This window comes from Helobdella robusta (assembly GCF_000326865.2).
Source record: "Helobdella robusta unplaced genomic scaffold HELROscaffold_34, whole genome shotgun sequence".
In the NCBI taxonomy this organism is placed as follows: Eukaryota; Metazoa; Annelida; class Clitellata; order Rhynchobdellida; family Glossiphoniidae; genus Helobdella; species Helobdella robusta.
In genome coordinates, this window is record NW_008704659.1 from 234228 (window position 1) to 260060 (window position 25833).

Here is a 25833-nt window from a genome sequence, read left to right on the forward strand (position 1 = left end):
TTTGCTGAATATATAAATGGAATTTAGGCAAAATTAAATAGTATTTTTTGGTGTCTTTTTAAACTGATTTAATTGTATTAAATTCAAGATTTAGGTTGGAGTTTGGATGACTGAAACAGTAGAAAACCTATAACATATAACAGTGACTGAATTTTCCGAATATAAATACAATTTCATCTATTATTTGCTTTGTGTGGTTTTTATTCAGCTGACAGTCTCTAGACACTCTAGACAGTCTAATCGTCTAATCCCTAGACCAAAAGAAGTCTTGAACGACAAAACTTGAAGACAATAACTAACTCAACAACTTAATAAATAAATAATAACAATTAATTGGCCTCGCACAGACAACTTAATTAATCAATTAATTAATATTTATTAATTGATCTCAGTTATTAAAAAACAACAAGATGGTTTGCACGCCATGTTGCAGACAATTCAGCCTCCTTCTTTGGAAAAATTGGCTACTCCAGAAAAGAAAAATAATTCTAACAATAGTCGAAGTCTTGCTGCCCGTGCTTTTTGCTGCAATTTTACTAGCAATCAGATCAAAAACCGCCTCTAATTTCGTCTCGGAGCCAACCACTGAAGGCAGATTTGAAGTCAAAACGGCCCCAACAAATGTTACTGTTCCGCCGATGCAGTCTAGAAAGCGTTTGGCATTCACGCCGAATACTGATTTCACTCGCAAAATCATCAACAGAACATTAAATATGATGTCTATTCCGTTCGCTCCAGGTTTAATATATTTTTGAAAATTATTTTCCATCAGTTGAATTTGATTTTTACATTTGATTATTTAAATATTTGAAAAACTCGAAACGTAAATTTTGAAATATTAATTCAAAATAACGTTAATATTATATCGGAGTTTTGCAATCTTATCGTTACAAGCCTTGACTCTCACAATTTTTTTATATTTTCAAAATGTAGAGCTAGGTTTCGACACAGAGAAAGAATTGGAATACAACGTCTCATCGACTGACTACGTCCTGGCAGGGGTAGTCTTCTTGGATTCTTCATTCCAAGACAGCCAGACATTCAACAGTACTATCACCTACAAAATCAGGATGAAGTCTGAAGAGAAAGTTCCAGGAACGAATGTACTTCGTAGTAAAGATTGGAGAACAGAGTTCCTCATGCCTCCGTATAAAGTTGTTGGCGGGCCAAGGCAGAATACTTCAATGGGACCAGGAGGCACGGACCCGGGTAAATTTTGTTTGCTGATTGAAAAATTAAAAAAAAATTTTTTTTTGTGTTTTGCCAATCACAGAATTGAAGAAAATCATTAAAAAATAATAATAATAACATCAAAACAGCCAACCGATCGCGATGACGAATGAATAAATCAATTGTTAAAATCATTAAAACACTTCAGGTTACCTGGTGAACGGCTTCTTAGTATTGCAAAGAGCCCTAGACGCCAGCATCATCAAAGAACTGGGAGGTAACGAGAATGAAATGAAAACGTTCCTCAAGAAATATGCCTACCCCCCCTATTTGAGTGACGTCTTTACCTTCATCTTGAGCACACAGTTCCCATTCATAGTCATGCTTAGTTTCATCGTCATATCACCCACGATTTGTAGCGAGATAACTGCAGAGAAAGAGAAAAAATTGAAGGTGAAAGTTTTTTTTTTTTAGTAAATAATTTTGTTTGTTTTTTTATTCAGAAATGGCTAATGCGCCTGGTTCTGCTGTTGCAGTTACCAGGTTTGAATGCACGGAGATGCCTGCTTATCACGTGCGGTCCGTGCGTGTTGTTGTTGTTGATACTGTTGACAGTTAATAAGTATGTAAAGTATATTAATTTTATATCTTCGTTTGGAAATTATTTCATATCATTTTTCCATCACTTTCTTCATCTCAGGAGGCAATGAAGCTTATGGGCCTAAAAGTTTGGCTAAACTGGCTGGCGTGGTTTTTGAAATATCTGATTTTCATGATCCTATCAGTGGGCCTAATGACACTCTTTTTCCACGTCAAGTTGAAAAACGGAGCCATCATAAATTTTGCAAATGCCTCAGTCACATTCGTCTTCCTGCTACTCTACACCATCTCCATCATAATGTCGTGCTTCGTCATCTCGACTATCTTCAATAAAGGTGTGGTTGATTTTTTAATGTTTCATTACCTTGTGTTTTAGTTTTGTGTAATGTTTGTTGTTGTTTTTATTATTTTTTTATTGTTACTATTATCTTGATTGCCCATTAAGACCAGATAATGAATTTGAAAATAATTCGCCATAATAACAAACTTTCTCTATTTTTTTCAAATATACAAGTTATTTTTATTTAATTTAATTATCTAGTTTCATTACATTATAATTATTTATTATAATTATTTTAGAATTTATTTGATAATTATTTTTCCCGCCATTTTTTTGTAGCGAGTTTGTCTGCGGCTGCCGGAGCACTCTTCTTCTTCCTCTCATACTTCCCATTTTTCTCGCTCTACAGTACCTTCGATACCACATCCACCACAATTCGGTTCGTCCTATCCATTATTCCAAATTTGGGAATGTCATACGGCTGCACCATCCTATCCCGATTTGAATTAGTAGGTTAGGGATTGTTTAGTGAAATGTCACGTGTGTAGTTTGAGTTTTTTTATTCGTTTAAATTTTGTTTTTTTTTATAGATTTTTCATTTCAATGAAAACATCTCAATAAAAATATTTACATACAAAAAAATTCACATACAACGAAAAATATAAACAAACAAAACTGAGATCACATACAAAATTGAAAAATTGCACCCAAACGCAGGCATAAGCCTAACATGGAAGAATCTCCACTACGGATCGAACAGCTCTGACAGTTTCTCCATGCTGCACGTATTCATATCATTCCTGATTAGCATCCTAATCTCGATGTTTCTGACTTGGTACATTGAAAATGTTAATCCCGGGGAGTTCGGTACGCCACAGCCGTTTTATTTCCCGTTCCTGGTAAGAAAAATGGGATTTTTTTTATGCGTTTAACTTCTTCTCGGTCTGTCTGTTTGTCTGTCTCTCTGTTTCTGTCTGTCTGTTTCTTCCTGTTTGTTTGTTTCTCTTTGTTTTTCTTTCTCACTTCCTTCGTTTTATTTTCCAATCTTGGCAAGAAAATTTAAGAATTTGTTTTCTTTTGTGTTTAACTCATTTTTCTGTCTGTCTGTTTGACTGTCTCCGTTTTCTTTCTCTCTCTCTCTATCTTTCTGTCTGCCTGTCTCTTTTTTTTCTAAATCTTTCTTTATCTTTGTTTTTTGTTATTTATGATATTTAATAATTTAAATTTTTTAAAAATGCCTGTGGAAATTTTAGAAGTGTGTACTTGAGAATTGAATGAGCCCTTGAAGGATTTTGTTAGACATTTTGTTAGACATTTTTTTCATTATTTATTTGTTTTCTTGTCCTTATTTTCTGTTACATAATGTGAATTATAAGTGGGCTGAAACTTGAACCAATAAAATCTCCTTTCTCTCTTTTTTAATCTTTCACATTTTTATTTTTCTTTCTTTCTTTCTTTCTTTTTTCCTTTCTTTCTTTCTCTCTCTCTTCCGTATCTCTTAAATATTTCTTCATCTTCCTCGATCTTTTTACTCTCTCATTATCAGTTTCTCTCTGTATCACTCTTTTTCTCTCTTTTTTTTTCATTCGTTCTCATTATTTTTTTCTCTCGTTCCTATCTCTTTTTCCTTCTTTGATAAATTTCTTAAGTAGTTTGTTTATAACTTTTCGTGATTAAATGTGGTGAGTGTGGGTTTGTGTGTGCGTGCGTGCGAGCCTGTGTGTTGGTGTGTGTGTGTGTGTGCGCACTTAAGTTAATATTAAATCTGTTACCTTTATAAATTTTGTAATAGATAATTTATTATCTGAATTCAAACTCATGTGATTGAGTGTTTAAGCATGCATGTTTTATTAATGATACATCACACAACACACACACACACACACACACACACACACACACGCACGCACGGTAACTACAGCACAAGATCAAATCATAGACAATTCGACCATTAAACTATCTTGCCATCTATTATTTTCATCAACATTAACACGTAATTCTTAAATGGATATGCATCTCAAACTTTTTTAGAAATTTGTATCTGGCCGCCCAATATTATTAATATATCAAACATGATACATTCATGTATCTCAAATTTTAATATCATTAATATATCATATTTAGATACATCTGTATCTCAACTTTTTCAGAAACGATACTGGTGCGGTTTTAAGAAGGGCAGCGTCGATGGTTCCATGCTCAACATACAACCGGATTTTGGAGATAGGAGTGAGTATTTTGAACCGCTGACCTCAAATAGCAACAACAACATTGGAATCCAAATAAGAAATCTTACAAAAGTATGTCAAGAGTGTATCCTTGTATGAGTATCTATGCTACTAATTTTAAAATCGCTAATTTTTGTCATTTTTTGTTGTCTTTTTATTTGATTAACTGAATTTAAGCTCTGCTTAAATTCAGTTAATCAAATGATCTAACTGATTTCAAAATTTTTTAAATTTGTCGCGAAGGTTTTCAAAAAGGGTACCAAACCAGCGGTAAATAACTTGAGTTTGGATATTTGTGAGGGCAAAATCACGGCCCTACTGGGCCACAATGGGGCTGGAAAGACGACCACTATGTCTATGCTTACAGGTTTGATGCTCCTCATAGTTTTGTTACTTGACAGACAAATTTGAAATTTAATGCGGTTTCAAGAGGTATTTTTAGAATTTTAAGAAAACTCGACGTTGGATCAATGTATTATTGTAAAATAAAAGATTTAATGTTATAAAATAAAAGATTTAATATTCGCAGTATTTGATTTCTCATTAACTAGTTTACAAAATAAAACCAAGTTTAATATCAATTACAACGATGATGGGATAAGTTCCTTTCAAAAAATTTATTCTCCTTACTCCAAATTATTTCCAGGATTCATGCCACCGACACGGGGTACCGCCTACATAAACGGTAACGACATCAGGTACGAAATGCCAATGATCAGGAAAAATCTTGGCCTCTGCCCCCAGTTCAACATTCTCTTCGACAAACTCACTGTCAAAGAGCACCTGGAATTTTTTGCGATCGTTAGCAGTTACTTTTATCTTTTCTTTTATTCCATCTATCTTACTCAAACTGAAAAAATTGGGACGACGGGGCACCAAATGCTGTTTACAGATGCCCCGTCAGTCCTATTAACGCCAAATTTATTGATTCACAAGTGTTAGAGGACATTCTCTTTTATGCATCGGCAACACACAAGCATGTGACGGACTGCAATCACTTCAACATCGAACCCAATGACTGCAAGGCACAACCAGGCGGCTTCAATCGTTGTGCCACCAAATCCTTCAACGTTCTTAAAACGATTCTTGTGTATGTAATCGCCAATTATGGTTAGAGCGCAACCTAAAAAACTTGCTTTTTCACGTGCAACAGTTGAAAGGTTGTTCAAACGATGAACTGGAAGGTGAAGTTACGAACATGATTCGCATGTTGAACCTGGAAGTTAAGACCGACGTCTTCTCAAAGTCTTTATCCGGTGGTATGAAGCGCAAACTCTCCGTTGGGATTTCTCTGATTGCCGGCTCAAATGTTTGCGAATACTTTATTTTATTATGGTTGATAATAAATTTTATTATCTATTACTTTTTTCGTTGTTATTATTATGTTAATTATAATTTTGTTAATTTTTATTGATTTTATTCTTTTAATTATGCGCGCGCAAAAAATATTTTGTATCCTGTGCCTATTTTAACGTAAGATTGTTTCATTTTTTGGCTGGTTAGGTTTCTTCATAAACAATACCACGTAACACACGCACATTTGTTTGTATTTACGTGCGACATTGTGATCATTTCTGACTTGTGCACGAGATGATATTCGGTTCGAACCCGGTGGCCACGTAATGGTTCATAAAAACAAAAAACGTGGTAAGGCCACTTATTGTCTAGGATAATTTGAATTAACTACTCCCACTTGAAAGTTTGTAATCCTGGACGAGCCATCATCGGGAATGGATCCCGAGGCACGCAGGCAGATGTGGGATCTTCTGAAGACTCAGCAGAAGGGTCGGACAATGTTGCTGACGACACATTATATGGATGAGGCGGATTATTTGGGAGACAAAATTGCCATCATGGCGGACGGTGTAGTCCATTGTTACGGATCATCGATGTTTCTCAAGAGAAAATACGGTCTGCTTTCACATTTTTTGCTGCTATTTTTATATAATCTTATAAAATAGCACGATGGTATAATGGTTAAGGTACATGGCACTGTTGTTGCAGTGCCTAGGTTCGATGGCATATAGATCCCGCCTGTCACATGCAATGTGTGTGATGCGTTGTTGATGTGGAATTTTTCCAATTTCCAGGCATTGGGTATCACATGACGATGGTCAAAGCTCCGAAATGTGACGTCACCCTCGTCGACTCTCTCATTAAATCGAAGATTCCAGATGCCGCCATGGAAAGCAACGCCGGCGCCGAGCTAACTTACGTTCTGCCTAAAGAATATTCTTCAAAATTTCCTGAATTGTTTGCTGAGTTAGAGAGAGATGGTGATAAAATTGGAGTGGATAGTTTTGGAACTTCTGTTACTACTCTTGAAGAAGTTTTCATCAAGTAGGTCTCGCTCTGGTTCAACTCCTCACGCGTTGATTCTTATGTCAAAAATTTATGAAGATAATTAATTTCGAATAATGTTTTCTCCACCAGAGTTGGAGAGATGTGCGATAGAGATGCGTCTGACTCAAATGAAAATGGAAAAGTGGTTCGTGTGGAATCGAGTGACAACTTCATTGCTGTCACATCGTCTGTCAATCCAAGTCACTTTAACTTTTTATGCTGAGAGTTTCCATCATTTTAACAAAATTATGGCCATTATTTTAAAATATTATTATTCTATATTTTCAAAATGTAAATAGTTAAGCTATTTTTACGTTAAAGTTAAATATAAACTTTCAGTAATCGATTGGAAACTCGTCAAGGAGTCGAGAATTTCTGGATTTGCCTTGAAACTTCAGCAGCTGCAGGCGATGTTCGTTAAAAAGATTTTTCACACAACTCGAAACTGGATCCTCTCCATCATACAATTATTAATTCCGGTTATATTCGCCATTGTCGCATGCATCGTCGTCTCAATCATTCCAAAAGTCGCGGACCCACCGGCATTTCTCCTAGATCTTTCTGCTTATAAGCAAACCATAACTCCTTACGCATCCATTGTAAACGATTCTTACACCCCTGGTGATGCAAGCCGCCAAAACTGTTTCATGCAGAAGATGTTGAATGTTAAGCCTACTTTAGCCTATCTCAATGACTATTCAATTGGCTACTTTAATGAGACCTCCATGGACAATTATGTCGTAGGCATTGGAGAGAAGAATTCTTACGATTACCGGACGAAGTATCAGTTAGCTGTTGAAATAGGGTACGATTATTTAACTGGATTCTTCAATGACGAATCTTACCACACAATCGCTATGGCACTTTCACTTATTGACAACTTCTGGCTCTCGTGTCTCTTGTCTTCACAGTACAGCATAAAAACAATCAACCACCCCCTTCCTCTCTCCTTCGAGTTGAAGGCCACCGTAAACGACAGCAAAGCACTGCTTTCTGGATTTGTCTTCTCGTACTGCCTCATGTTTGGAATCGCTTTCCTCATTGCTTCCTTCATCATTTTTTTGGTCAACGAGAGAGTTTCCGGCGCCAAAGGAAGCCAGTACGTCAGCGGAGCCACTAGTAACGTTTTCTGGTTTGCAAATTTCATTTGGGATTATTTTAATTACCTCATCCCGTCTGTACTCGTCGTCATCGTCATTGTGGCTTTCCAACTTGAAGGGTTTTCATCCGGAAATAACGCGGGGTACGTTATGTGAAGCTTAGACTCTGAATGTGTATTTCGTAATTTTTAAAATTCAAATTTGTCATCGAAATTTCAATACGAGGCTATTTTTTCATACTAAAATTTAAGTTTAATTTAGATTTATAATTTATTTCGTTAAAGTAATCTCATAATTATTCGGTAAATAGCGATAAAATGATTTGATAAAATTAAAAAAATAATTTTTAGGTATATATTTTTGAGTTTGTTGTTGTACGGTTGGTCGGTTCTCCCCTCAATCTACATCCTCTCGTTCTTTTTCTCTAAAGCATCTTCCGGATTTGTCTGGGCTATTATAATAAATATTTTTACAGGTATGAGGTTGTGGTTTTAGTTAATTTTCTATTATTATTGATTTCAATTTTTTAACACCATAGGCACCGTAGCATCTGTGACGATACTACTTTTGGAAAAATTTGAAGATCTAAAGACGATCAAGTCCATTTTGGAGTGGATGTTCTTTGTTTTGTTTCCGAATTTCTGCTTTCAGAGATCTCTACAAGATGTCGACGCAAACTACCAGTACACAAAAACCTGTGCGACCATCAATGCGACCATCCCTCTTGACAAATTTTGCGCCGGTGCTAAAGCTTTAAATCAAACTAACCGTTGCTGCCCAGGTTTGCTCGGGAAACTGCAGCAATTATTTTTAATATTTATTAATTTTTTATTTAATTTTTTAAAATTTATTTAAGAATTTCGATACTGAAAATATATATTTATTTAATTTTCTCACTCAAGATGCATGCGGAAGCACTTGTCAAATTCCTCAAGATTATTTATCCTGGGTCTACCCTGGGATCGGGAAACCTTTAATATTCATGTCTATACAAGGACTCATATTTTTCATCATCCTTCTCATCTTTGAATCTGATTTACTGCAAAATATACGCACGAAATTCGCATCTCAGTCAGTCGCAGTGACTGAAAGTGATTCAGCTATTTATCCAAACAATACATCTTCCGAAGAAGATAGCGATGTCCTGGAGGAGAAAGCGAAAGTTTTGAAGTTGGAAATGTCCGATTTGATGTCTGAAGATAACATGCTCGTCATGAAGCAGCTGACGAAAGTTTATTCCGGGGGATTCCTAGCTGTTTCGAACCTTTGCCTGACGGTGAAGATTATTTTTATTAGTTTTCATTTTATTCAGTTTCAAACTCCACATTATATATAATGCATCAGATTTCGTCATACCTCTAATCTCGCATTGTAACTCCACTCGTTTTCAATAAAAACTGTCTCATTCCACACAATTTCAGGTGCCCCGAGGTGAATGTTTTGGACTTTTGGGAGTGAACGGAGCTGGCAAGACATCAACGTTTAAGATGTTGACCGGGGGAGAAACAATAAGCGCTGGCAACGTGTATTTGAAGGGAATCGATGTTGCAAAAAAACTTGCCAAAACAAGACCTTTTGTTGGTTACTGTCCCCAGTTTGATGCCCTGATTGACCAGCTGACCGTCAAGGAGACGATGGTCATGCATGCCAGATTGAGAGGCATCGACAGAACTGTCATCGATATCGTCACCGATGACCTCATTGAAAAATTAGTCCTGAGGAAATACAAAAACAAGATGGCCGGCAAATTGAGGTACATTTAAACATATGCAAGTATTTTTTTGTTTTAATAAACTTTTAAAATTTTGCAATTTGGCAAACGAAGTGGAGGAAACAAAAGAAAGTTGGGCATCGCAATAGCCCTGATCGGAGATCCTCTTCTGGTCTTCCTGGATGAACCAAGTGCCGGAATGGATCCCGTGGCTAGGAGGGAGCTGTGGAATTCTGTTGAAGCTGCCAGGGATTCGGGCAGTACCATCATTCTTACCAGTCACAGGTAGGAGACAGTTATTTTTATGTTTGAAAAATATTTAGCGAACTGATTACTGTAGTTATGAAACTTTATATTTTATAAGCTAATTAATACGAATGTGTTTTCATTTCAAAGCATGGAGGAATGCGAGGCGCTGTGCACGAGATTGGCAATCATGGTGAATGGTCGTTTCAAGTGCTTGGGAAGTTGTCAGCACTTGAAATCCAAATTCGGCAGCGGCTACACGGTCTCATTCAAAGTGCAGCAAGGACCTAACCTCGACAACAACATCACCAACATCATCGCTGTCAAAAATTTTGTGGCCGCCAAGTATCCAGGCTCCGTCCTTGAGTTTGAAGGTGAAGGACTACTGACCTATCGAATCGAGAAAAATGCGAACGGTCAGCAAAACACGTTGGCAGGAGTTTTTACGAGTGTGGAGCTATTCAAAGAGTCATTCAAGCTGGAAGATTATTCAGTGGGTCAGGCGACCTTGGAACAGGTCTTCATAACTTTCGCTAAAGGTCAAAGAGAAGAGGGTGATGGTAAAAAATCTAAAAAGTCATTGAGACCCTTTTGTAAGAAGATGTGCTGTTGCTGTCGTGACTGCTAAGTGTCTCTCTCTGTGTGCGTGCGCGCGTCACTGTGTGGTCTTCTTTGCAGTTATAATTTTTTCCTAAATTTTCACCAACGTCATATTTGTACATAAAATGAACTTCTAGTTAAAAAGGTAATATATATGAAACTTGTCTATTGATGTCATGTTATATTATAATATTGTATATAAATATATTACATAAAATATTACATAGAGGATATATAATGTGTTAAGATAAAAATAAATAAGTTAAAAATGTGTTGACATGTGGTATGGACATGTGCTGAGAAGGGATGAAAGGGTCGGATTAGGCGAGCGTTGGAGTTCGAGGTTGAAGAAGTGATAGGAAGGGGTCGTTCGCGATTGGGATGGAGAGAGCAGGTGGAGAAGGACAGGGTGAAAGCGGGGTTGCGTGATACTGAGGCGAGTGACAGATGTGAATGGCGTCGAGGGGTATTTCGGGTTCATCATAGGTAGCCAAACGGCAACTCCCGATCTCAGAGAAAATGTCGTCTAAGCGTGTGTTGTTGTTGTAAGATATAAATAAATTGTATCTAGGAGAGCCAACGTTGTAATCGTAGATAGACAGACAGACAGATGGGCGGATGGATGAATGGATGGATAGATGGATGGATAATAGATAGATAGATGGAATGGATGGATATAGATAGAGAGAGGGAGAATTTTTTCATCACGAGGTACCTATTTGCACTTGAAAATACAATCTAAAACAATCATTCCAATAAATAAAAGAATGTTTTTCTTTTTTTGCAATTTTTAATTTTTCAATTTTCATGACTTGAATGGATAGTCTCTTTATTCAACCATTCGATATATATCTAAAACATTATGTGTGTGTGTGTGTATGTGTGTGTGTGTGTGTGTGTTGTGTGTGTGTGTTTGAGAGAGAGCGAGAAATTGTATATATTTTGTTTTCATTGAAAACTTTAAAACTTTATAATGACTGATTGTTTTAAATCGAGCTGCATATTTATCGCATATTTTGCATACATTTTATTTACACGCACACACACATGATATTTATTAATACTATTATATTGATTTTATTCCATCTTTTTTTTATATGAAAATATTTCATTTGTTTCAATTATCTTGCCTATGATTAAATATAACTTCTAGTTGTGTGTGTGTACGTGTGTCAGTGTGTGTGCGCGCGCGTGTGTGTGTCTGTGTTTTATCTTTTTTGCCATAACGATTCGCTCTTCTATGAGTTTTTAAATGTGAAATGTCTTTTTTTAAAATTAAATAGATGTCGTTTTAAAAATGTGAATGGAACTTCGAGTACCTGGAAATTTAAAAAAAATTAAATTAACACATATATTAATATAATTAATAACAAATAATAAAATGTTTGCCACACTTACTAACTAGCTAGAACATCCATTAATGAAAGTTTAATTAAAATAGTATCAAAGAAAGTATAGTAGTACCATAGAAGGCATAAAATGCTACTTAAAGAGTATTTAAAATGGCACCAACGAGAGTTTAATATTTGCCTGGAAAACATTGTAACGTAGGACACAATATTGGCATAACTTTTTTCCGACTCAAAAAATCTGACTAGCGTCAAACTGCAAACACACACACACTCACACACACACATACACACACACATTCTCCATCATTCCATATATAACTCACAGCACATCTGCCTACACAGCAACGACGCCATATTTACCTGGTGAATCAATCCAGGTGTGTATGCAGTTGTGCATGCGTGTATATGTGCATCTATGTATGTATGTATGTGTAAATGTGTGTATGTATGTGTGTATGTGTGTGCGTGTGTATATGTGTGTATGTATGTGTGTGTATCAATATCTATGGTGTAGTTGGTAGGTACACAGTTTTTTTCACTGCATCGTCAACATATTTGCACTGTGTTTGAAGTCTTGCTAAGCCAATATTTACACACATTTCTAAACGCGTTTCTTATTTAAGAGAGTTCGGAATGACGTAACGTTAAACAGTGAAGTTACGGTAGGATAAAGTTAGGATACAATAACGATAAAATATCGAAATGATAAATAACCTTATATAATAGTATAACAATAACATAACGATACTATACTATAACGAAACGAGACAGTAACGACATGATGATTTAATAAAGAAACGGTTGGATTCTTTTCTTTTCACAAATAAAAGCCCTTATTCTGAAATTGCTCTTTTAAATTCTTAATTTCGTTTAATTGAAATATCAATTTAAAATTAATTTAATTAAAACTGATATTATTACAGCTATAAAATAATTAACAAATAATAATATAAAATGTTAATTCAATGGGCGACTCTGGGATCTGAGTTTTTTCGTCGTAATGTGAATTGCTAATGATTTCATTGGTAATTCATTATTTGGCAGCTACTCAGTGTCGCTGTGCATACGTGTGCGTGTGTATGCGTGTGTGTTTGTGTGTGTCTGTGTGTGTGTGTCTGAGTGTGTGTCTGTGTGTGTGTCTGAGTGTGTGTCTGAGTATGTGTCTGAGTGTGTGTATGTGTGTATTTTAATCTGTTTAGTCGCGCTTGACATTTTGTGTGTGAGTGTGTGTGTGTGTGTGTGTATTTTAGTTTTTTAATTTGTCTAATCGCTAGACGCAATGTATAATAGACCGTAGCGTAGTGAGATTAGCTACTGTGAAAAAAACTATTCCCAAGGCTAAGCAACGATGAATGGATGGATGGTACTACACAAACAAAGCAAAATAATGTGCGTGCGTGTGTGCTTGCGTGCGAGTGTGTGCGTGTTTATGTGTGTTTGTGTGTGTAAATGTGTTTGTGTGTGTGTGTGCGTTTGTGTGTGTTTGTGTGTGTTTGTGTGTGGGTGTGTGTGTGGCATGTTTGCATGCGTACGTACAGTATATATATATACACATACACATACACACATACATCCAGTCAGTTAATGATGATTCATCGCTCTTTTATTTCAGTTTTAAAAGTGCATCAGTGTGGGTGATAAAATTTCTCGATAGGAAAAATTTGTGTAACTTTTCACATTATTAATTAATAAACTGTGTCAATTTGTACTATTACTGCTGCTGCTGCTACTACTACTACTACTACTACTACTACTACTACTACTACTACTACTATTACTACTGCTGCTGCTGCTGTTACTACTACTGCTAGTACTACTACTACTTCTAATATTATTATTGTGTAATTATTAGTAGTAGTAGCAATAGTAATATTATTATAATTATTATTGCATTATTATTGAACGCTTCGAACAATTTTCTTGAAAATATTTGAATGAAATAATGAGAAACTAATTTGCATTACTGAAAAGTTGAAAAAGAAATTAAGAGTTGAAGTTAAGATGAAAACGCATCAAAGGTGGGTACGTTAACATTGTAGATTTACAATATTTGTAATTTATATTCAATCGTGTGCGTGCGTGCGTGCGTGTGTGTGGTGTGTGCGTGCGTGCGTGCATGTATGCGTTGTACTATTATTGATAGAAACACAGAAAATAACATGCTATCAATCTTATCGTCGTTAGATAGCATAAATTTACATGTTTTCCTACATTAAACACGAATTAGTGTGTGTGTGCGTGTGTGTGCATGTGTGTGTGTGTGAGTGTGTGTGAGTAAGTATGTGCGTGTGTACTTATGCGTGTGTGCGTATCCACACATTCATTCGTTTATACATATAGGCACCGCTAATAGTAGAGTAATATAGCGAAAATGCCGTATTGTCTATAATGGTAGGCTGAACTTATACATTAACAATAACGTACATATATGATATAATAGTTCGCATTATTTGCTCTAACTACACATGTGAATATGTTCTGTAGAGTATAAGCAGTTAACAATGTCGTTTGTGTGTTGTTTTTAAAAATGTATATAGAACTAATTTTAACCAAACAATAATATTGTTTAAACTATTTATCTACATTATTTCCTAGCTTATTTTATTTTTGTTTTAATAAATTTTATTTACGGTTTGTTAGATGTATCAATTTTCAATTCTGATTAATACCGATGACTCCAATTAAGTAATTATACCAGCAATCCTTTGTGATGTTTTTAAAAGTATAAATAGTAATATTTGTGTGGAGAAATATCCGGTTTAATGATAGGAATGATATATTAAGTCCAATTAGAAACAAACATTTCTGATGTTGTTATATTTTCGTTTACAGCTGAACCAGCAAAACTGAAAGGATGTCATCAATTGGAACTTTATTTTTCATGCTGTTGGCCAGTTTGTCATTCCAACGTAACAGCAACCCAACAGCACAATCGAGCAACAATAACAACAACAACAACCTATCAACGCAACCAACAACAATGACGTCATGGTCATCATCAACAACAGACCAGCTGACAGAAGCCGACAACATCACGAGTTACAAGTGTCCCATCACATTCGCTGACAACGTCACTGGTGACATCTTGCGACAGCAATTCAAAATGAACACGTCTGGCGGTATAGTTTACATGGTGTACTTCAAGTTAAGGTACCAGAATTTTGACGGAAACACTGCCGTCTTCAACATTTCTGGTCCGGACACGTTCGCCCCGGATTTGTGGGCATGGGTTGCTGGGAAAGGAAAAAATTTGCTCAGACTTCCGCTAGATCATAAAATTTTATCGCTAGGTTTGTTAACGATCCAGTCAGCTGATATGGAAGTAAAATTTAGTTACGAAACGTACAGTTGTTTCAAAAGCATTCCATATGCGAGCACGAAGCACATAATTGGGAAGTTCATCAGTGAGAATGTAACATCGAACGGCACTTCTATAAACGCGGACACAGAAGGTCCGGTCATCTGCCGAAGTGTGTACGCTTTCTATCACGTGTTCTACGGATTGAAAGGGGTTGGGTTTGACTGCTGTATGCCCGGGAAGGTGTTGTACACGTGTGAGCAGGGGTACAGCGATGCCTTCGAAATAGTTTGGTACGGTCCGATAGCTTTGATGGGTTTAATTTATATAATTGGCATTGTGCACTTTTATAAGCTGTACAAGAAAAATTTCAATCAAGTCGAAGTGAGAAAGCTGTCTGGATTGAAGAAAACAGTGGACGAAATAAAGCATGATATCGTCAACAGGATCGTTGTGAACACTGAAAAGTGGGCTAGAATTCAATGCCCAGAGGCTCTGATTGCTCTCAGAGAACGCTGTGGAATCTTGGAAGTGCTCGGAGTAGGCAAATCTGAGCATGCTAAAATCATTTCTTTCTGTAGGATTATGTTTTCTATATTTTTATTTCTCGCTTATTATGGTATATGGGGTATATTTTTGAGAGTTTATTACGATCTGCTAAAAGATGTTTACCCGCATTTTAAAGATTCCGAAACAGTTTTTCTAAACATAATTGGTCACATTGGATGGGTGTTCTGCCCTAAGAAGTTGGGGATATATTCGTACGCAATATTCGAGGTGGTCTACACAGCCGTCGTTCCATTTCTAGCTTTATACATTTATCTAACTATACGTGCGAAAAAGTTAATTGTTGATGAACGCTCAAAGAAATGTTGCTTCAAGTACCTGCTCTTCTGTGATTCCACGTGCGGTCGAGGGATACAGTTTTTATTCATCGTGCTGCTTTTAATTCATTTCGTGATGCTTGGTGGAGTCTTCCTGACGTACGTGGTCTACCTCGTTGCACTGGGGGTCTTCGCCAACATCGACGTCGTCTCACCCTGGGTCATCCCGATCACCGTCTGCTTCCACTTATTCTCAACATCCTTCGACCCAGCCTACGCGAAGTACAAGCATTTTAAAGATTCGTTATTTTGTATCTGCTTCGAAGAGTTCAAGACTCTAATCATCAAGCAAAATAAAGAAATATTTCTGCCGCGAGATCTCATTGAAGATTTTTACATACCAAACTCGAGGAATCTCATTTATTCGTGTTTCTTAAGAATATTCTGGATACTGACCTTCATGTTTTTATTAGTTCTAGTCGTATTAACCCTACAATATCCGTACAACACGAAGCTCAACTCCTTAGTGCCATTCCTTGGTGTTCAAGTCGTCTTCGTGCTACCGTACCTGACGAAATTCATGTACGTCAGTCAGACGTCATCACCGCTGGAAGATACAGTACTGAAGCGAGACTTGCGCGATTATATAAGTCAGTACATCAAACAGCGTCCAGAACTGAAAGACCCACATCCTGAAAACGGTTCAGTGACTGAGCTGCTGAAAAGCTCCTCAAGCGATAACCTCAACGACAATAATAAGAACCATATGAATGAAATAAGCGAGGTGAACAGAGATAATGACGAACTCGAAATGAACGTCAACCCTAATGATTTCATCGCTGCCGCTAATGAATTAAAGCGCCATAGAGTTATCTGAACGTTTTTATGTAAAAATTTGATTTTATATAATTTAAATTAACAATTTTACCATCTAGTAACTTTACAAATCGAAACGAAAGATCAAAGTATTTTTAAACGTGTTTATTTACTCATTAACAATTATTACTGAAATATATCAGATCTCTACATGCACGTGTATATTATTTGAATCACGTAAACTGTTTTTACTATACCAGTTTAATAAAATTTTTAGATATGCTTTTAAAATTTGGAAAATAAAAAACAATTGTGATAAAGTCTTCCTTGCCAACATATTAAAAAAAAACAGTTGAAATAAGAACAGACGCGTGCACACACGCACACAACACACACCTTGTAAAACAATAAAAATAATAATAACGAAACAATATTAACAATAAAGAAAGTTCAGTTTAATCATCTGTACTAATAATCGGAACACTTTTAGAGGCCATCTTCCTAGCGAGATAGCGGGCCTTTGCATCGCTTAACGTATCTCCGACGGTTCTCTTGTCATGCTTAGGCTTATCTGCAGATCCAGATATTGGATTGGAATCATCGACCTTATTATTATTATTATTATTATTATTAGTAGTAGTAGTAGTATTATTATTGATGTTGTTGTTATCATTTGTTTCAGCAACTTTATCTCCAACTCTTCCCTCAGCTGATTTCAATTCATACTCTCCATCTTCCGACGAAGAAGAGGAAACGATGGAATCGTCGTCGGTATCTCCCGAGTGTTGTAGAGCTGCTGCTGCTGACACATTCTTACCAGCATCCTTTTTGAACCTCTTAACTTTTTTTGTGGAATCGGAATTCGAGCTTTCATCACCTGAACTTTCATCCTTACTTCTGCTACCTTTTACATGCTCTCTTTTGCCTATTTCCCTGTGGGATTTAACCTTATCATAACTCTTTGAGACGTGATGATGTGATGAAGACGATGAAGATGTTGATGGTGTTGGCATTTTATCACCACTGTGGGCTTCAGATTTTTTAGAATGATGATGATCAACATGACCGTGGTGACGATGATCTCGAGAGGATGATGACGATGACGACGATGATGATGACGGTCTAGAAATTTCTTGCTTTTTAGAAGTTTCTACTTTACACGTATTGACTTTTTCTTTTGAAGATTTCATGGAAACATCATCATCAGCGTCAGGGTTTTTGACTCTTTGATTCAAGATATTTCTGTAGAAATCGACAAAGCCTTTATCCTTATCAGAACTCTGTAACTCTGTGTTGTAATAAAAATGTCAACCAGATGTGTTATAGATCGACTTGAATACATTATAAATGTTTAAATACAAAAAAAAAACAATTTAAATTTCCAACTTTTAAATCAACACACAAACATACAAACCCATACAAACCACAGACAAAGCCAAAATTCACCCACATGCTGACAAATTTAAAAAACCCGACCTTCCAGTAACTGCTGCTTCTTCTCCATCTCTTCCTCTTCCTTAATCCTCTGCATCTTCTCCTTGTACGCAGTCGTAACAAATGCTTCCTTATCCTGGTACATTCCTTGTTCTGCCTCCCTCTCTTTTTGTACAGTTCTCTCTACTCTTCTTTCATACTCTCTCTTTCTTTGCTCGGCAGCCTTCATCAGCTGGCCAATATATTTTGGCTGTTGGGTGATGGAAATTAATTAATTTATTATATATTTATTTTAATATAAATTAATTAATTTATATATTTAATTATATATTTATATTATTTATATGTACAAAATGAATAATGATAAAAAACTAAACAAAATTATTAATTCAAGTTTAAAAAAATTTAAACTTGAAAAAATATAAGCTAGAATAAATTAATACAAGTTATGATAAAGAAACCTTGACATCTTTCTTAACTTCCTCTTTCTGTTGGGTCTTCTTAGTGCACTCTTCGTCGTAAATTTTGTCATATTCGAAACAGTTCGGATCCTCGTGTAGCGCTTTTTCTATGTCCAACTGCGTCTGTTTTTTGATGTAATTGTTTAATCTAGATGATGGCTTTATCATGCTACAACCTTTAAGATTTAGAGGGTTTGATTTTCCAGCTATCTGAAATAAATTTATAAAAAATTAAGGTTTATAATAACATTAAAAAAATAATTACAGTAAAATCATAAAAACGTTTATTCAACATTATCTTATTTTATAAGTTGTGTTTGTATATAATATATTCTTGTATGTTTGTAACTATCAGTCTGTGTAGGTTTTGTACACTTATGTATTTTTGTATATGTTTTTATGTTTGTGAGTGTGTATTAATGTTGGTAACTTGTGTAAGTGTCTGTATAATTGTGAAAATTTGTTTTAATTTAATTTAATAGTAAAATAATTTGGAATTACCTTCTCATCGTCGCTGTCATTGTCGTGAAAAGCAGATGATTTCATCAATTTAGGATTGGAATCCTTTTTGGGTATTATTAATCCATACCTGTGAAAATTTTAAACACAATTAAAAAATACAAATAATTTCTTTTTTTTCTAAGAAACAAAAATTAGGTGCTCATTCATACTTCTATCTCTGAATAACTCTTGAAATTTTAATAATGAATAAAATTTAAAAAAAACAACCAACTTTTTGGTAGGAGCATTAAAATTGAAAGCCATAATTTCGTTTGTAAAATAATAAGTTTGCTAAAAAAAACTATTATTGATATGACTTACAAGTAGATACGGTCTACAACGGTTGTGAAGTTGCAAGGATAAGGATCGTACTATTTGACTTGCTTGAATTGTTGGCTTATTGGCTTACTTACGAAATTGCATGGGTTTTAGATGCAAACTATATGAAATATTTACTTGACTTATTTAATTTTATCAAATAGAATTATGAGTTAATAAAATATTTTTGTAAATTTGAATATAAAAATTATTTTTTGTCCGGTGAATTCCGAAAATAGGTTGGCTTACTAGGATTGAGCTATAGTCACTCTTTTTTATTACCCTGTTCGATTTTGTTGAACTTTTGTTTGCTAATAAAATAAACGACGTAAATAGATCAAAATTGTTATTTAAACAATTATCTTCATTATATTCAATAAATACTTTACATTCTAGTGCTGTTATACTCTATAAACATGATCCATGGTCACTAGTTATTATCAAGTGTTTTTTTATGTTAGAGATTATCTATGGTAGATCAATTAAACAAAATGATTTATTTTTGAAGATAAAAAACAAATACTTATGTTGTATTTATTATTTATATATATATATATTGTTTTATTTGTATTAATATATTGATATTTTTATATAAACGAGTTAGAAAACAAATGTGTTAATAGAAGTTTTCTTGTAAAAGAAAAATGATATAGCAATTTGGAAGCCAATTTTGAATAAATATTGCAATAAATAAAATTTAATTATAGCAAGTTATACGCGGATACATATTGTTTGAAAATAATTTGTGCGTCATATCCATTATTTCCACGTGATTATATGTAATTATATGCAGCCGAACTCTAAGAGCTAGAAAACCTGAAAAGTGCGCTTTAAAATTAAAAAATTTTACCCGATCAGAAATCTTCTTTTAAATTTGTTTTTAAATGACGAACCTTTGTATACAATATTCGTTAACTTTTTCATTCTAAATTTCTTTTTCTGTCAATTTTCGTGTTTTATTTCTTTTTGTAAATAAATTTTTTTAGAAAACTGAAATCGATTTCAGACAAAAACTCTATTTTTTTATCATTTATTTAGAAAATAATCATACGCAGTCCATTGTGATTTTAAATTTTCCTAGGATTTTGTTTTTGTTCGTTTTATCTGGCGACATCAAACGAAACAACAGACAGACGAATTACTGTTTATTGTTCGATTCTTACACAAGCTAGTTAGGTCGATACTTTATTTACCACAACTCGTGTGTGAACATAACATGGGCAACGAAGAAGACTCGACAAAGCTCATTGGTCGCCACAAATCGGTCATAATTGGTGGAGGGATAGCCGGGGTGAAGGCCGGGGAAACGTTTGTCAGGAAAGGTTTCAACGATTTTGTCATTCTTGAAGCTTCAAACAAACTTGGCGGCCGAATCTCTTCCGTTGTTGTAGGTTTGTATGGTTTTTTTTAAATTATATGTATATATAAACAATAATTACTGGATATAGCATTAAATTAATAATATTGTAGTGTTGATACTGCAGTGTAGAGTATAGTACATTGTAGTACAGTATAGAGTATAAGTCATTTGTCATCATGATTATCTATTTAAGAATTAAACTAACTTGAATTGTACATACTTTGTTTATAAACATAACATAACATATGGAAATGAATGAATTAATTAATTAATCTATTAGTAGATGGATGAATGAAAGAATATATGAAAGTGTTAAACAGACAGAAATAAACATACAAAACACATACATACTCATGAATGTTCATAAGTATATAATATACAATATATTATATTGCCTTTAAAACACTTAGTGTTCAAGAGCATAAATTTAAGTACAATTACATAGTAGTAGTAGTAAAAATGAAAACATACATACAAGAACATACATACTTACAAATACACACATGCAGATACACACACACACACATATAAACATATAAATACACATACAAATTCACATACAAACAAACACACACACACATACAAACATAAATGACATGTAGTTAGTTAAGACCTACAATATTTCTTCAAGGTCCTTCTACTACTTTTGAGTTTTTCTACCAATGAATTTAACAAAAGAGTAATATGCAGTCTTTTCTCTCTCTCTCTCTCTCTCTCTCTCTCTCTCTCTCTCTCTCTCTCTCTCTTTCTCTCTCTCTCTCATTTCCTTCACAGAATTTTTTAATAAATGTAATATGCACTTGTGATATTGTTCTTTTATAATATCTACTCTCATCCATACCAATAAATCTTTGAATGTAGAAACATTTTCTTCCCTGATTTCTATGCATAAAAAATTTATATAAAATGAAAGGTTTCTTTCTCTAAATGTGTAGAACATGTTTTTTTTTGGTATATTTCTCTTTGGCTTTGCTTCTTTTTTTATGTATTTTTTCATTCTTTCTCTCATTCTCACTTTTCACTTTGTTCCTCTCTTTCTTTCTTATCTGTTTATCTTCTCTCTCTCTCTCTCTCTCTCTCTCTCTCTCTCTCTCTCTCTCTCTCTCTCTTCCTCTGCCATTTTTTCATAAATGCAATTTTGTTGTTGTTTTGCTATTTTATTTCACAATTTAACATTTTTATTCCTTCTTTGCTAATTATGTTTGTTTTATGTTTTTGATTTTCTAAAATAATATATTTGTCATCCATTCATTCATTCATCCATTTATTTATTTTTTTGTTCAATCACGTTTTTCTACTATTTGTGTGTGTGTGTGTTTATGTGTGCGTGTTTATGTGCGTGTGTGTGTGTGCGTGTGTGTATGTGTGTGTGTAAGTTTATGTGACAATATATATATATTCAAAATTATTTAAATTAATTTGATAGCCTGGATCAAAGGTGCACATTAATTAATTGCCAGAATTCTTCTGTGAAAATGTTTTTATACTATTACACTTGAAATATTTCTTGTGAAGGAATTTCATTGTTTCATTCATTCAATAATTTGGCCCATCCCTTCATTCATTCCTTCATTTATTCATTCATTCATTCATGATTAAGTGAATGAATGAATAAATAGATGTATGAACTAAAGAATGGAGGAACAAATGAATGAATAAACCAATTATTAATAACTAAATAAATAAACATATTGTATATGTTTAATACACTTCAACCTTAAAACCTGATTCAATGTACACACATAAACATTATAATATTATTAATGCTACACATATGACATTGAAGGCAGGCTGTTATAAATATATATATATATATATATATATATATATATATATATATATATATATATATATATATATATATAAATATGTGTGTGTGCGCGTGTGTGTGCGTGCGTGTGTGTGTTTGGGCGTATGGTATTGCTTTGAAAAAATTCTCTGACTAATTGAACAGAGGACAGAGGCAAAAAATGTATATGATAGATTTGTGTTGAAAAATTTTCTTATTTACTTAAAAGTTTTTTTTTCAAGAGTGAATTTAAATAAAATCATTCAAGATAGAACATGATTTTTACAGAAAAAAAACTATCTAAAGTATAGATTTGGAACAATCAACTATTATTAATTTGCATCAGTTTAAGCTGGTGTAAATCAGTATTGTATCTGTATTATTAGTTCAGTGTTCAATTCTATTCATTACAATGCTAGTTTGTGCCCTTTCAATAATTAATTCATCAGTTTATTCATTCAATATGGTCTCATCTATTTTAAAAAAAAAAAACATGATTTGCCTGTATAATATACTGTACATACTGATAGCTGATTATATATTACTTATTTGATTTCAGAGTTTTTTAGTTGCGTTGTTTTTAGTTAGTTAGAAGTATGTTTGGTTTTGTGATTTGTTAAATCTCATTCTTTCTCAAACTGTTGAGATTTTCTTTATAACTTTTCAAGTTGAATTATAATTTCATAACGAATTGTTGCATGTAAGCAATGCATGAGTCACATATCTTAATTGGTTTTTTCCCACAGAGCCATCAAAAGTGATTGTTGAGTTTGGAGCCAACTGGATCCATGGTGTGGACGCAAACCCGATCTTTAAAATCGCCAAGGAGAACAACCTCCTCACCTCTCACTACACCGGCAGAGGTCTGGGCAAGAAAATTCTCTTCGCAAAAGAAAACGGCGACCCTGTACATCCGAGAATTGTCAGCGACGTCGATTTTCTGTTCGGTCAGTTGATGTCCGAGTGCGAAGATTTCTACCGCGACCAGACGCCGACCCCGTACGAAGATGACAGTGTCGGGGCCTACATTGAAAGGGAGTTTGAGGAGAGGATTTCTGGCTACCACGTTGGTTGACTACGTGTTTGTAACTCTGTAACGCCTTTTCACTAAATAAATTCTTCTAATTGTAGATTTATATATTTTAAAAATTGAGATTAAAAACGTTGATTTATTCAAGGGTGAAGATAGACAGTTACGCAAAAATGTTCTGGCCCAGAGATTGATTGGCGAGTGCACGATTACAGGCGCTGATTCCATGCGAGAGGTGGCATTAAGCGAAGCCGGCTGTTTCGAAGACATTCCCGGTGTCCACTTCGTAATCCCGTCCGGGTTCGAAATGATCATCAAGATCCTGGCCAAGGATATCCCGAAACCGAACATACATCTCAATAAATTAGTGACGCAGATTTCGTGGGATAGATCCGACGCTACTTATCCCGTCATGGTGCAATGTTTGGACGGTAGCAAGTACATGTGTGAGACCTGCCTGGTCACCGTACCTCTAGGCTATTTAAAAAAACATGCACCCAGGCTCTTCAATCCCCAACTACCTTCCAACAAATTGGGAGCAATTGAGGGTATCGGCATGGGAGTTGTTAGTTTCTTCATTTTTTTTATTTCTTCACTTTTTTTTACGTGCTAGTTTATGCATTATTTTATAGTTTAGTTGCTGTGTAAAGTTGGATTTTGTTGCTTTTACAAGTTATCGTTTTCACGGTTTGTATACACAACATGGATAAGTTCATTAACGATGTTTATTTAAGCTGTACAAACCAAGCATGTTAGTATTTGAGTATTTATAAAGCGCTTTTTAAGATAAACTTCTCAAAAGCGTATGCACAACTAAAACATGTACACAATCCATAAAAATTCCCAAGGTGAACAAACTGATACTGGTGTACGACGGGCCGGTATTTCCCAATGATATTTTTAGACTGGAAATGATCTGGAATAGAGAGGAACTGGCTGGTGAAGATGAGCCAGAGTACCTCTCTCCTAATCGAGATCTCTCCAAAACCTGGTACAAAAAGATACCATTTGTTGAGGCCATAGATCAGAATATCTTAGTTTGTTAGTATCTTACTGTATTTCCTTGAAACAGAAAGATGTTGACTGCAATAATGTTATTAATAATAATGTGACAGTCTTAATTGCATTGTACTTTCCAGTTCTTATCTAATGAATGTAATTAAGTAGGTTAAGTACAAATGTATGTTAATGTTTGTTTGTTTGTGTGTTTGTGTGGGTGCGTGTGTGAATGTATGTGTGTGTGTATTTTATTTCAGAGTGGATACTTGGAAATAATTATATTATCTCTGTTAAATAAATAAATACCTTTCTTCAATCTCTGATGTTTTTAATAATTGATTTTTTCTTTACTCTGATGTTGTCATTATTTTTATTTTTCTTCTTATTATTTTTATTTAATTATTATTATTATATATTTATTAGTTGCATCAATCAACACAACCCACACACTTTTTGCATTAAAATTGTTCATGGAAATTTCCGTAAATTATAAATAGCATGAACGGAATAATTTTCTTATATATATATCTCTCTCTCCCTCATTTTGATAGGCTGGATATCAGGAAAGGAGGCGGAGTATCTGGAGACTCTAACCAATGAAGAAGTTGCAAATAAATTATCATCTGTCATTCAAGGTTTCCTTAGTAACATCGTTAAGAAGATGCCTAAGCTTGTTCAATGCATTAAGTTTGTTGTTTTTAATTTAATCTCTTTCTTTTCTCTCTCTCTTTTCTTCTTTTCTATTTTCCACTTTTCTTCTCTCTTCTTTTCTCTTTTCTAAATTTTTAAAATAATTTTCTTGTTTGTTGCCATATATATTATGAACAGCTATTTTAAAGCATTTAAAATAATTGAGTTCAAGCATTTAAAATACTTGACTAAATATTACATGTCCCTCCTAACTAATTAAGATCGAGTTGGAAGGCCAATCCACTGATATTAGGAGCTTATTGTCACATCCCTGTCGGCACTTCGGCAGAATCCATTCTGACACTAGCCGAACCTGTATACAACTCACGACATAAAGTTTGTATTTGTTGCTTAGTCAGTTGTTGGTTGTCCGTTGGTTGGTTGGTTGATTTGGTTGGTCAGTTGGTTAGTTGATTGCTTGGTTGGTCAGTTGGTTGATCAGTTGATTTGCTAGCTGGTCAGTCAATTTTGCTTGTTAAAATTTATATGAATAGAATAATGCTGAAAAAAATATAATCGTTATTTAAATAATTTTCATAGCCTGTTTTATTCTTTGCTGGGGAGGCAACCCACCCAACATTTTATTCAAGTTCTCACGGGGCCATGATGACAGGGGAGAAAGAGGCTGACAGAATTCTCACGCACATCAATGACTTCACCCCTAATCGCTAAAATGTCTAAAA

At 34.5% G+C, this 25833-nt stretch overlaps 4 protein-coding genes across 4 annotated transcripts; 3 read left to right on the forward strand and 1 right to left on the reverse strand.

The window, feature by feature from the left end:
* Positions 1–410: 410 nt before the first annotated feature.
* HELRODRAFT_82844 (hypothetical protein) lies at positions 411–10306 on the forward strand (the record flags this gene model as incomplete). The annotated part of the gene is made up of 20 exons (XM_009022944.1): positions 411–738; positions 934–1209; positions 1379–1623; positions 1871–2080; positions 2350–2563; positions 2768–2949; positions 4201–4350; positions 4522–4645; positions 4925–5079; positions 5432–5587; positions 5979–6189; positions 6369–6618; positions 6712–6811; positions 6921–7864; positions 8072–8196; positions 8260–8490; positions 8657–8997; positions 9143–9474; positions 9547–9717; positions 9829–10306. 20 exons carry the CDS (start codon positions 411–413, stop codon positions 10304–10306), a joined length of 5223 nt encoding a protein of 1740 aa, XP_009021192.1.
* A 3855-nt stretch (positions 10307–14161) lies between these two features.
* HELRODRAFT_192523 (hypothetical protein) lies at positions 14162–16888 on the forward strand. Its single transcript, XM_009022945.1, has one exon. The coding sequence runs from the start codon at positions 14485–14487 to the stop codon at positions 16627–16629; it is 2145 nt and encodes a 714-aa protein (XP_009021193.1). The 5' UTR covers positions 14162–14484; the 3' UTR covers positions 16630–16888.
* A 135-nt stretch (positions 16889–17023) lies between these two features.
* Positions 17024–19228, reverse strand: HELRODRAFT_175519 (hypothetical protein; the record flags this gene model as incomplete). Its single annotated transcript, XM_009022946.1, has 5 exons — positions 17024–17856; positions 18045–18252; positions 18464–18673; positions 18965–19052; positions 19197–19228. 5 exons carry the CDS (start codon positions 19226–19228, stop codon positions 17024–17026), a joined length of 1371 nt encoding a protein of 456 aa, XP_009021194.1.
* Positions 19229–20498: 1270 nt separating this feature from the next.
* On the forward strand, positions 20499–25822 carry HELRODRAFT_175520 (hypothetical protein; the record flags this gene model as incomplete). Its single annotated transcript, XM_009022947.1, has 7 exons — positions 20499–20673; positions 23178–23497; positions 23610–24026; positions 24310–24502; positions 25012–25147; positions 25372–25486; positions 25691–25822. The coding sequence occupies 7 exons, from the start codon at positions 20499–20501 to the stop codon at positions 25820–25822; spliced, it is 1488 nt and encodes a 495-aa protein (XP_009021195.1).
* Positions 25823–25833: the final 11 nt, after the last annotated feature.